This window comes from Oryzias latipes, chromosome 17 (assembly GCF_002234675.1).
Source record: "Oryzias latipes chromosome 17, ASM223467v1".
Lineage (NCBI taxonomy): Eukaryota > Metazoa > Chordata > Actinopteri > Beloniformes > Adrianichthyidae > Oryzias > Oryzias latipes.
The window spans coordinates 8,149,826-8,162,785 of NC_019875.2; the positions used below are offsets into that span (position 1 = coordinate 8,149,826).

Genomic DNA, 12,960 nt, shown 5'->3' on the forward strand with positions numbered 1-12,960 from the left:
GAGCAAGGCGGAGCGGCCTCCCACCAAAGGCGTGAGACTGTCAAACCCTCATATTCCTCCAGAAAATGTTCTTTTTTGCTAGCAAGACTGCCAGACTTAGGTTTGAACAGTGGGTTTTGTGTGTCTTCCGTGTCATTGCACAGGCTTCCATGTAGCTGGCTGCACACTGGCACAGTGGTTAGCGGTCTCACCTCACAGTGAGAAGGCTGTTTGAATCCCAGCTGGAACCTTTCTGTGTGTTCTGCATGTTCTCTGGGCACAACGGCTTCTTCCCACAGTTCAAAAACAAAACATGCTTCCTAGGTCAATTGGTTACTCTCAAAGTGTCCCCATGTGCACGAGGGAGTGATTTTTTTTTTTGCCCTGTGACAGGCTAGTGTCATTTGAAGGGTGTGGCTCGCCTTTGCCCGATGGTAGCCAGGCCCCGGCAACCTCGTGACCCCAAAATAGCGGGTGGAGACAATAGATTGGAACGCATAAACTGTGTTTGTTGTGAACGCATCATAAAGGACCTCCAAGCAAATGATCAAAGAACAAAATACATGTCTGCTTTTGTAGGAAGTCTTGCTAACAGTTTCTATAATAAACTGATGGTTTTTTTCTTTTTAACTACCGGTAGCCTAAACGTTTTTGTTAATCTGACCTGCAAAGGCACCAGAGGACGAAGCCGAGGCCACAATACGGGTCCAGGCAGATGGCGACCTCTCGGGACGGGTACAGCTCACACTGCAGCTTGATGGAGCGGCAGAAGGCACTGGTGGCTGCGTGAGACATCTGCAAAACCCAATCAAAAGAAAGAACATGTACATTTCCCTGATATTGCCTGATATTCCCAGCTTTGCCATTCTGTAGAAACTTTGCCTCTACTTTGTTTGATATTTTTTCGGCCAGCACTGACAGCTCTAAACGTGACTGAGCAAAAGCTCATGGATTAGTATGAAAAAGTTTTTTCCTCATGAAGTATTTGTGCCAGAGCTGCCTGTAGCTGCATTCTTTTGCAGACTTTGACTAATTTACTCATTAGAGACACTGATTAATTATAACTATTTAGCTGCAGAGTGGAAAACAGATCTCCTTCCCATCCTCTGTTCTAATGAACAAATGACAATTAAAGCTTGTCAACGCTTTGACGAATGACACGTCTGTTATGCGTTCTATATTAAAATTATGATGCAAAGCGACAGTTTGACAGTTTCAAACGACGTGAAAGCTGTCAGGAATAATATTTGGAGGCGTGACAAACAAAGAAGTGTCGACTCATTTCCAGGCTCACATCTGTTATTAGATTACCTCTCAAAGTGTGGCTTCAGAAGAATTAGTGAAAGAGTTAGAAAAGTCAAAACAAGTAATTCTGAGTTATAGAAGCAACACAAAGTGAAAAAGTCAGCAAAAAAGGGCAGCTTGTAAAATCATGTGCAGCATCATCAATTATTGACTGTGGGGTTGATAATTGTTCCACCGCGGATTAAGGCCAGATTTTAGATCTAATATCAGACCTAAATTTTTAAAGCTTGGCTTTAAAAATCTGTAAGGAGCCTTTGAGAAAGCAACAGTAATTCAGCATTCTTATATTGACCCAAAGCAGCCACTGACTGCAAGGACCATTTTGTTTTTACAATTCTGTTTCCTAATGCGCCTGTGAGAAGACATTTTGCCCCTGCAACTTACAAAAAAAAACAAAAAAAAGACAACAAAATTGGCCCACATGTAGACATCACTGCGGGAGAAACCATCAAAAATATGAATCGAGCCAAATTCTCCAAAACAAAATATTTCAAAATCCACCAAACAAACAAAAATGCATCCAAAAGAGGACCAACGGCTTGGTGGCTTTTCAGTGGTAAAGTGTGAAATTTGACGATTTTCACATTTTTGCACCAAATGTTCAAGTGGACAGGTTTAGTCTATAACCAACCCTCAAGTTTTGTTGACCTTTGACCTCGGGAAGAGGCTGCCATCTGGAAATTCCCCCCCAAAAATTACCTTTGGTAATTTCTAAAAATGTGAGTTCCTCCTTGGGATTTTCATCTATTGCCTCCTTGATCATCATCGAGATGCTGTTTGGGGAAAAATTTTGGTTTTAAAGTTTGTGTATTTTGAACGGCATTAGCGTGGCGAGCTTGCAAAAGTGGCGTGTCCCTGTTCACACTTTTTTTTCCAAAATAAATTAACAAAATGTATCACATCGATCCCTGGCTCAAGCTGAATGAAACCGTGTGATATGAACATATTAGGATTGTGGGTTTGGTTAACAAAAAACCTCAGTCACCTGGGAAATACAAACATCTACTTTTGCAGATTCTTCTAAAAATGACGTAGTCACTCCCAGGGGACTAAAAATGAAATGGTTGCTATGGAGATGAAAGCAACAGAAAAGCCACTTGAAGTGAATTTGTCAGTTGAAGCTTTGACGGGGCTGGTGGAGACAGAGGGGGAGAGTGAGGGGCCAGAAGCAGCTGAAGCAGCCAGTAGGGGCGGGTCAAACGGGCGCAGCAAGGGCTGAGAGCGTGTATTTAAATAATATTTATGTAAAGTCCAAACCTGTCTTGCAAGGCAGTGACAGACCACTTCCTGAGCAATAACAGGCAGATAGTGGACAGCAAAGACCATTTAAACCTGTTCAAGAGACGTCTTCAGGGTCTAAAACAGGTTTGACTGACTAATTATGAGAGGATTTGTGAAGCTCTAGGAAAAGGTTGTCCTGGTTTCCTGAAGGCGTGTTTGGGGGCTCACTTTGACCCCGGCAAGCATGCCGGTGGTGGAGACACTGAAGTCCAGGTAGGCCAAGGTGTCCGCATTTGAGGGTTTGTGCAGCAGAGGAGGTTTCTTCTTGGGCAAATCATCTAAAGAGAAACCGACCACATATGGTGTTAACGCTAAGTCACCATGACAACCACGTTTCTGTCTGTAAATGAGAACCTGTGTCAATGATGGGGGGCCAGGTCCTGATATCCACGGTCGCTGATGCCTCTTTGGATCTCAGCAGCTTGGAGATGACCTGCGTGGTCATCACACAGACGGATCGGCTCACCTACAAGTTGAGGGGAAACAAAGTCAGGTGGGACTTTAGTGTTTGAAAACAAGGCTGGAAGGTCGTGGTGAGATTAGGTTGCTGCAGATTCATCTCATGCTCACTCAATCTTTCATTTTAAGGTTAAAAAAAACAACCTCAAAATGAAAGATTTAATGGTTAAATAAACAACAACGATGGCGTTTACCTCCACGATCATCTTGACGGTGGGCAGAGTGGTGGAAATGTTCTGCGGATGAGGCGGCCGCACAGTGATGGGCACACAGCCAGCGTAAAGGCAGCCGTAGAACGCAGCGATGAGGTCGATCCCTGAAGACAGAGAGGGAATGAGGAACAAGAAGATGACAAAGAGGAACACGGCTGTGCAGACAAAAAGACGCAGAATGTTCCCATTGTGTCCGTATTCTCCTGAAAACAAACACTTCAAAGTTGAAAACAAACCACTCCGCTCATGTCTGGCTTTTTATTTAAATCCTGACAAATCTTTCAATTCAAGATTATTTTTATTCTTCCTGCAAAAATATGCAATTTTCAGTTAATCCTAATTTTGTTATTTGCTATACTAAGCAGCACCTCCCCCTACTGGTGAGATAGAAAACACAGTGATAAAACCTTTTACAAAGCAAATATAAAATGTTTTAACCTCTTACTATAGTTTTTATTTATTATTCAAGAATTAAAAATGAACAATTTTACATGGAATTTGCAAATATTTAGTAGATAATGCTTTGCCAAACCTTTCAACAACCAAAAAGAAATTCATCTAAAAAGTAACCTGCTTTACCATCTTTACACAAATTAATATCGGAAAAAAAATTCGTAATACATTTTAATATAACTAATAATGTTTACCACCATTTTCAGTAACATAGAAACCTACTAGCACCGTATTTCAGGGTTAAGAAGGCCTATTGAAAAGGATTGGAAACTACTCCAGTAGTAAAAAGACTAACCGAGTCCATTTGACTGCTTTTTTAATGAATACTTCAAATTAAGAGTTAAAAATATCATTAATATTAGGAATAGGTACACATGCAAAAATGTGAAAATGTAGTTTAAATATTTGGAGTAGAAGAATAAAAAAAATGGATGGATAGAATAATGGATATCTCTTTTATTAATTCACTTTTTAGTTCTGGCACTTTCAAACCTCCATAAAAAGTTACTCTTATTAAAATTCAAGACTAACTTTTGTCACTAAACTGTACAAGACAGTCAGCAGGCGCAACATGTGAAAAACAGGAAACTGTAAGTTTGATGTTAAAAAAAAACAACTCTTGTGTCTTTTATCCCCCTTTACCTGGAGGGTAGACCAGTGCAATGTGGTCTCCATCCTGCAGGGGGCCCCGTTCAGCCAGGATGGCTGCGATCTTCTCTGCTCTCTTGTGCAGCTGAACACAAGTCAGCGAGCTGGCTATCGTACCCTGGAAGGGACAAAAACAGATTGGCATGTTTGATCAGCATTTTCTGAAGATGTCCCCTCCCATCGTCTGCAGCAGCATCAGACCAGCACATCTAATAAAATCCATAGAAATGGACCAAAACTCAAATGTTTGCACTGCTGTTGCTTTGGACACCAATGCAGTAAATATCCAAAATTCAAGTTAAAAGTGTGCACTATTTTAGAAGTTATTCTCTTTATTCTAAGGGACTACAAATCAACATTTAAAGCCATTTCAACCTAAAAACAATTATACGAACAAACAAAAATTTCAGACAAAATGATCTTTAGGAAGAAAAAGTTGTTCAGGAGATTACCCTGGAGTTAAGGAGAGTGTACAGGACGTGGTCTGGAGTGGTCTGGGCTCTCCACTGCAACACCTCAGACAGGAAGAGGAACTGGAATACCAAAAAAGTGATGATAAACATTACACTCTGCATTTAGATCATCAGAGCTAAACCTGTGTCCTCGCCCTGCTAAGGAAACGCAGGAACATTTCCCATGTGGTCAACATCACCAAATTTCTTCAATCCAACCACTTTTACAGCTCCACTGTCACCTACAAATAACCCAGAATGCATTTCCTTGTTTTTTTTTTCTCCAGAAACTCATTTGCTAAATAAACTGAAGTGAAAGCTGGCTTTCAGAGCTCTGACGCTGACGGAGATGGAGGCTGCTGATGAGAAGGAGCTTTCTTCACTGATGGAAAATAAGGTGAAGGGCTGGAACAATAAAGGGGAGTTTCGTACGAGGGAGGAAGAAAAAGAAGGAGCAAAACAGGGGCTCAGCTGACAGCACCATGGAAATTACAGAAGGGAGGCGAGAACAAATCTGGGAGGGAGAGTTTGGTTCTCGTCTCATGAATTTTTCAGGGATTGCTGCTGAGTGTAATTCATTCCTGTTACATTTTGTTCCACCACAGAAAGTCAGATGTGTCAGTGTGTGTGTGTGTGTGTGTGTGTGTGTGTGTGTGCCTGCAGCTCCTTGACAGATGAATCTTAACTCAAAACCACAGCAAACCAAACTGTTGTGTGTTATGACCAGTCAGTGAAACTGGAAATTGATTATTTTTATTAAAAGTTTACTATAAATCAAACTTAAATTTAAAGACCTGCTCTGAACATCTTTTGATCTATTCCCAGAGGTCTTTTGCAATATGATTATGCTGTTTTTAGCCAAAATAAAAAACACTGTGTAGTTTTCTAGGACAGTGTTTCTGAAGAGCGGCCGTAGCACATCAGAAATTCCCCTCGGTTGTGGATGGGGATGCTGGCGCCGTATAAGCCTTCATTTCCCATGATTCCTTTGTTTACATTTTCTCCCACTAGTTTACAGCCCCACACAACCTCAACCTAACATTAAAGATGCAACAGTTGTCTACCACCATTTTCCAACGGTATTTTTTGGTCTGCTCCTGATTCACAACGATTTGAGGAACAAAACACAGTGGTCCCCTGCTTCTTTGTGTTTCACTATTCACAGAATGTTTCAGTCACATGACTCCTCCGGTTCATCACAAAAGACAACTCAAGGCGCTTGTATGAGACTTTTGTGTCTGGAGGAGGTGCTGCATGAATTTCTAAAGGAAGGGGGGTGGAGATGAAGAGCTTGCCGACCCGTCGGCCTCCAAGAGCTGGTTCCACCGGTTGCTGAATCGCTATAACCAAAGTTTATACCCCTGCATAGAGAAATGGCATCAGCTGACTCAGAAGTGGCCGGAAAATATCCGGAAATGCTGAGGAAGATAATCGTGGAGAATAGTTATCATTCAGATGAATGAATTCTGGATGAAACAGGTGTTGTGCCATAATTTGTTTCCCCTCCGGTCGGACACGCTGTGTCCGACGCTCAATTCGTGCTGCAGGACCTCTTACACTTAACTGATGAAGGAGGAAGCATAGGCTCCCGGTTTTAAGGCACAAAGAGACAGAGGGACACTCCTAATGTGTGTGACAAAAAAAAAAAAAAAAACTTTGTGTTTGGAATTTTCTCTGTTATGTATCATATATCCAAGCCTCACTTTTATTTTTAAGGACACACATGTGGTGGCTAAAGAGCCAAACTAGTTCAGAGTTTACTCTGTGCAGCAATTTTTTTATTTAAACTACAAATATGACATTATTGGTTTATAAATCTTCACCAATCAGGTCTCTCTGTTATGCTTCATTTTAAGAAGGGCCACACTGCCAGTCCTGTTGCTGTAATCATGGTTTGCTGGAATCATGTGACCCCCCCCCCCCCCCCCCCTGCTCCCTCTTGATGATTTGCGTCTAAAATGGGAGATGTTGCTGTGTTTTTTGTAGTTTTGCTTTTCTTTCCGATTGGAGCCTTCCCTTACGGGTGGATACAGGCCGTCAGTGGGCAAAAAACAGGCAAACTTGTACGGGGCAAATAGGTGGCCTGCACGAAAACTGAAGGTCATAGACCGCTCAGTGAGCCCGTGGAGTGAAAATGTTCATGAACCTTTGTTTCTCCTGGCGTGGTGCGGGCGACAGGTCATAGCAAACACTTCTACAGCATACAGGGGAGTAAGGGTGGCACGATCTGGCATGTTTACCAAATCAAACATGCAAATCAGATTTTCCATTTCTTTCTGTTTGTCTACAAGGGGATTTATCAGAATGGAAGTCATTCCCTCCCACTAATGCCTCATGCATTCTCAGTGGGAAAGAGAATTTTACGCCAACAAAGGACATCTTAAAAACATGCACTTGTAAAAATGAAACTGCGTTGAAATGAACTGAAGGTAATCCCAGACTTTATATTTAGATCACATTTTATATCTTTCAGGTTTTTTTTCTTTCATGTGAGGATCTTTAGATAAGGTCTTTATGGAATGGAAATAAAATGAACCTTTGGGGGAAAAACACAGCTTTTAACAAACTAATTAAACTGTTTTCCTACTAAAAGAGTTGAATTATTTCCACATGCCAAGGTGTTTTTTGCATCTGTCACTTACACTGCTTGTATTTTGACAAGCTCTGCTCTTTGTTTCTGCCCTGCTGAAAACGTCACTCAGCTGCTCGTCAGCCACGTTTTCTGTTCCTCCATTAAAAGTCAAAAATAAAGTCTTCATCTCCTCACCACCAGCTCCATGCCTCACAAACCCTCAGGAATACAAAGATTTATCGCTCACCCCCCTCCTCTACCGTGGTTGAAAACTTCTCTCAGCTGCTCGCCACTTCCACTGAGTTTTTAATGAAACCTTTAACCAAAAAGCTAAAGTCTGCTTCCCTTCCAGCTCCCACAAATCCCTGCAGCATAGATGAACAGAACTGTTTGGAGACAGCGGTTTCCTTGCTCGGCCCACAGAACGTCATCAGAGGAAGGGTGCAGAAATTATGTAGCATTAAATCAAACATCAACACTGAAATAAGAACTTCTACAGTCTACGTGTGTACGTATGTCTGTGTGTGTGTGTGTGTGTGTGTGTGTGTAGGGGGGGGGGGGGTTGTGGGCACTGTTTGTCTTGTCATCTTGTTTTTAAATTTTATTGTATTTTATGCACAGCACTTTGAGTGACGTGTTGTTGTAAAAGTGCTATATAAATAAAGGTTGATTTGATTTGATTTGATACAGTTGATGCTAAAAAACCCCACAAAAGAACAAAATGAGGACAAATAAAAACACATTGTTCTTGTTCTCTATAAAAAATGCAGGGTTTAAAGCGTAATAATGATATTTAAAAAAAGAAATTAATAAATAAATATAAATAAAAGCAGAAGCTCTCCAAACTTAAACCAGCTGCTGTAAACATGTGTTTCCTGAACAACAAGCAGTTGAAATCTGAGCTATTCTGAGGACAAAAAAACAGACAAAAACAGGAATCTTCCATGGATAATGTCTGATTGCAGTCTGTCAATGTCAACGTAAGAATCAGCCTCATATTTTTACACAGAAGACATTCTATTAAGATCTCATCCACACGCAGGGTCTGGTTTTCACAGAGATGGTGTGGAGCAGGGATGAGAGAATGAGGCAAAAGGAAACCATGAGTTATCAAATATTAAATTCTGTTTACACTGATTGAGGACAAGGAGCCGAAAATATGAAAGAGGACTCATCAGAATCTCTTAGGTATTAGGTAAATGTTGGGTCAGCATTTCCTGAGAATAAGTTCTTGGAGATGAATCCGGTTGATTAAAGAGAGTTGTTGGTAAACGATAACAACAGGAAATCAGCGTCTGTCTGTCAAGCCTTATTTGGTTCTAGGGATGTAATAGAACTAACCCAAACCAGCTTCTGTAGGCAAGACCATGGGGTTCTGATTTCTAGTTACCAAACTGGACTTCAGGACTCCCCTTGGCCTTCAGTTCGGGCCTTTGGGCAAACCTTTTAAAGACCCACTCAAAAAACAAAATTGTGTTTTGGGTGTTTTTAACATGTTCCTGTGCCTTTTGTGATTTTGGAAGGCATACATAAACGTAAGCTTAACATTGCATTCCAGAGTTTTTTATTTTTTATTTCAAATTGTTGCGAATCAGGAGCAAACAAAAGAAATTACGTTTGAAAAAGAGCGTATTCGTTAAGTAAAAAATAGGCTATGTGGGTCACAAGCCCCCTGCTCTGCTCCATTCTGATGCATCCACTTGCAGATAAACAGATCCATGTACGACTTTGTTTTCCCCGTCTGAGCTGGAATCTGGATCAGAACTGTACGGCCGCATAACTCCGATATTGTTAGCCGTTTTTGTTGCACCTGTAATGTTAGGTTGGGGTTGTGAGGGGCTGTAAGCTAATGGCAGACAGCTCAGTCATGGGTGATAAGAGAGGGGGGCAGGGCTGCTCGGGGCCAACGGTCCTGCCGCTCTGCAGAAACTATGTCCTAAAAAACAACACAGCTCTGATGGAGCGTAATGACACAGAACTGTCATGGGAAAGCTCTTAAACCCTTATTTTTCCTTAGTCTGATACTCAGATTACACTTTAGAAGTCAATTTCAACCTATTCAATCCATAAATACTTTTAGTTGCTGACATGTAATCAGCTGATTTACAGTTTTCTTAACAAGAACAAGTGTATGAAAGAATCTGGAAGATTGAAAGCGAGTGATGCTGAGCAGCAGTCTGCAAATCAGATGGTTTAGGGTTCAAAATTTTTCCTTGGGCAAAACTCTTTTTTGACATTTTTCCTGATTAGGAAGTCTGTCAGTCACTAATATCACTCTGCGATGCTATTAAAAACGGTAAAAGAAAAATTTTTGGGGGGTGAATGTGCATTTAAGATCTGTCTTTTACTCAACCTGTTTTGTAGAATATGAGCAGAATGAAAATGCTACTTTAGAAAACACTACCAAGGTTTCTAAAAGAAAACATAAAGATGAATAAGCTAAAGCCTATAACAGAGACTTTGCGTCAGCTTGCGACATCAGAACTAACACGCAGACAAGCAGCACGCTGACGGTGAGGCGGCAGAGGTGGTGGCTGTTATTTTGAGGCTTGTCTCTTCTCATTAGGACCCACAGAGGCTGATGTGCCTCGGAGCGCCTGATTCTGTAACTGATGACATTTGAGACGTGAGAGATGAGAGGAAAATCACTTCTGTCAGCGACATCGCTCCTTTCCGTCACGCAGTTGTCTCAGAGCTTTGATTATTCGGTTTTCCCTGTATTCTGTTCCCACGTTTATTCAATCTTTCTTTATTTGTTCCCCTAAACAGAGGCTCCATTGTTGCGGTTGTTTTTATTGTGAAGTTAGTTCTTTCTTTAACCTTCTTTGAATCAGTTTGATTTTAAAACAAAAGGACATGAATTCTATTGTAGATAATCTAGGTTATACTTTGTTTGTTTGCATTGTAGCAGATGATGCTTCCAAAAACAAAACAGATACTATCACCAAATGCTAACCAATTTAGAAATGTAAAACAAATATCTGCTTGGGATTAAACTGAATTTAAAAATAAAATACAAACCAGTTGAACATAAAATGTTTTAACTAAAAATGAATGAAGAAAGAAATGACATGCTATGAAATGATGTCAAACGCCTCACTCCACGGCAGGTGGAAGGTGGAGAAAACCAACAGACCCTCTTCTCACACACACACCTTCCTTGCCTGGTCATTGTCTTCGATCTGACCCAGATCCCTGCCGCTGGCCTGAGCAATCCTCTTCCCCGACACCAGGTTACCCACCATGACAGACGCAGGGCCGATCTCTGGAGGAAATGAGTGACAGAAGCACGGAAGCACTTTGAGAACTGGGATTGGACGTCACACCTCAAGGAATTGAGGATTTAGGAATTTACCTGGCTGCTTCTGCCGGGGTTTGGGCAGGTTGATAACGCAGGTGTGCGGGCACATGAGCACGTTGCAGGGGTGCAGCGCCCCCTCCAGGAACAGCTGCTTGGTTTCTGATAAGTGGATGCCACCCAGGGGAGTCTTTGGCAGGGTGTTGGAGGGCACCAGGGCCAAACAGTACACCCCAACCTGGTGTATGCTGTCTATTGCCTGCAAAAGGTAGGGAATGATAAAAAAAGAATGTTGATACTTGTGTAGGGGGGGGGGGGGGGTACTGAAGTTTGTCTAAAAAAAAGGAAGCCGGACCATCTAATAAACCCATATTTCTGACGGGAAATGCAGAGTTTGAAGTGACAGACAAGAATGGAAACACATTAAAAGGTGTTTTTGTCAATATATATTTACAGTTTTAAGTAATCTACAAATTTCAAATGATAAAAGGTCAAAGTGGGAAAAAAATCAAACAAAAAATGTTTTATGTGCTTTCTATAGAAATCTATCAATCTAAAAAAGGGAAATGTTTCATGGGAACACAATGGCTGAAAATGTTTGTAACACACATATTAACAAACTTGCTAAAAGTATTTAAATAGAAATATGTTTTTTTTTTTAAATAAAAGTTTGTTGTTTTTATACTCCAAAAAAGTAATATTTTTCTAAATGAAATCAAGTTGTGGCAGGAAGCTGATTAAATTGACACCCTACATTCTGCAGACTAAAGGTTGATCTGGAGAAATTCCAAATAAAGAATAAGGTAAATGTCTGGACAAAAAAGGCAGACAAGAGCACAAAAGTGTGACAAGATTTTTTTATCAACTAGGAAAGTTAAATAAAGAGTTAAAATCTGTTTTTTCACCAGTCCTGAATTTATTCCCATCACATGACAATGATGTCATTCTTCCACACTTGGATCTGGCAAAAAAAGGACAAAAAAGTTCTGTTTCTGAGGAGTTTCTCAGCTTCTGTTTCTTTTCCATCCTGTGTTTTACTCCACAATATCCAGAACAAAGTCAAATTAGGATTTTGTTCTCTGTTATGACTGTAATCTCCACATTAAAATGTATTTTTCCTTGGTTTCAGCCTTTATTAAGACAAAATGTAATTTAGATTTTAAAAAATCCGATCAAGAAACTTGTCTTGGGGACAGGAAACAAAACGTTGTTTTTCTTCTAACATCTTATTGGAGCTTCGTCTCCCTGTGATTATGCACTGCCTGAATGAGTGTTGAATGAGTCAAAATTATTCATCCTTTGCAGTAACATTTAATGTTTGACTCTGAGCTTCTTTGAAAGTCGCCTGGCATCTGTGAGCAGTTGTGCAAAATGGAAAATCCGCCTGTTCGACGGTAGAGGAATAAAGAGAAAGGGCTTTACTGCAGCCGTTAAAAATCCAGACGGCTTTAATGGTTTTACCGCAGTCGCTTTCCAAGCTCAGAGATCTGGATCTGCGGCACAGTCTCTGATTCTCTGTGGCAGGATCTGTGCACAGTCATCTCTCAAAAGGCATCTGCATTATGAGAGATGACTCTAAGTGTTGTCATGCTTTAGAAAACTGCCTTAACCCTTTCAAATTAAAAATAAATTTTCTCTTGTTGGAACAAATCCCCTAGAACAACACACAAGTGAAGTAGTTTGTAATATTTCCACTCTGAATACTAAACACTGTCAATTTTCATTAAAAAAAGCCCTTTCATCTTCAACACTCACAGCTCACGCCTCAAGCAGCTTTTTAGTCAACAAAAACACACAGAAATACCGCAGCTGGGCCTTTTGAAACAGCAGACCTTCATATTTTACTTTTAATTCCATTTCTGCAGTTTTGATAAAACAATAAAATAAAGATTTGTGATCCACTTGTTAACTTTTTCCCCCCGAAAATATTGCTTTTTATGATTAAAATAAAGAATAAATGAAGTGGGTCGGCACCTGCAGAACTCTGCTCATCCACTGGAAGCTGTCCTCCTCCGTGGAGTCTGGTCTCTGCTCAGCGACAACCACAATCCTCTCGTCATGCAACACTGTGATGGAAAACACTGCTATCCTGCAAGACACACAAACAGACACACAATTATAGTATAAAGTGAGTGCTATAAAGCTACAACTTTAACAGATTCTTTTTAACACTTTAACGGCTAATTTATGCATTTTTTTCTTTTTCTTGTCTTTTTTTTAATGCATTTTTCTAACCGATAACATTTTAGTCATCGGTCCTAAAGCTAAGAGAAAGAAGTTTCTGAAGTTAAAAGAACTTTC

The 12,960-nt window shown here is 40.6% G+C and overlaps 1 protein-coding gene across 5 annotated transcripts in view; it reads right to left on the reverse strand.

The window, feature by feature from the left end:
• The window catches only part of dip2c (disco interacting protein 2 homolog C), a 201,298-nt gene that overhangs the window by 9,802 nt on the left and 178,536 nt on the right, over positions 1-12,960 (reverse strand). For 4 of the 5 annotated variants that reach the window (XM_020711272.2, XM_020711268.2, XM_020711271.2 and 1 more), the window contains 9 exons: positions 12,634-12,748; positions 10,717-10,918; positions 10,517-10,626; positions 4,790-4,870; positions 4,332-4,455; positions 3,219-3,340; positions 2,920-3,031; positions 2,734-2,843; positions 644-774 (listed from right to left, as the gene is read on the reverse strand). In XM_020711272.2, coding sequence (XP_020566931.1) covers positions 644-774; positions 2,734-2,843; positions 2,920-3,031; positions 3,219-3,340; positions 4,332-4,455; positions 4,790-4,870; positions 10,517-10,626; positions 10,717-10,918; positions 12,634-12,748 — 1,107 coding nt within the window. The remainder of the gene's footprint in view (positions 1-643; positions 775-2,733; positions 2,844-2,919; positions 3,032-3,218; positions 3,341-4,331; positions 4,456-4,789; positions 4,871-10,516; positions 10,627-10,716; positions 10,919-12,633; positions 12,749-12,960) is intronic. The other variant, XM_020711269.2, reaches the window with a different exon arrangement.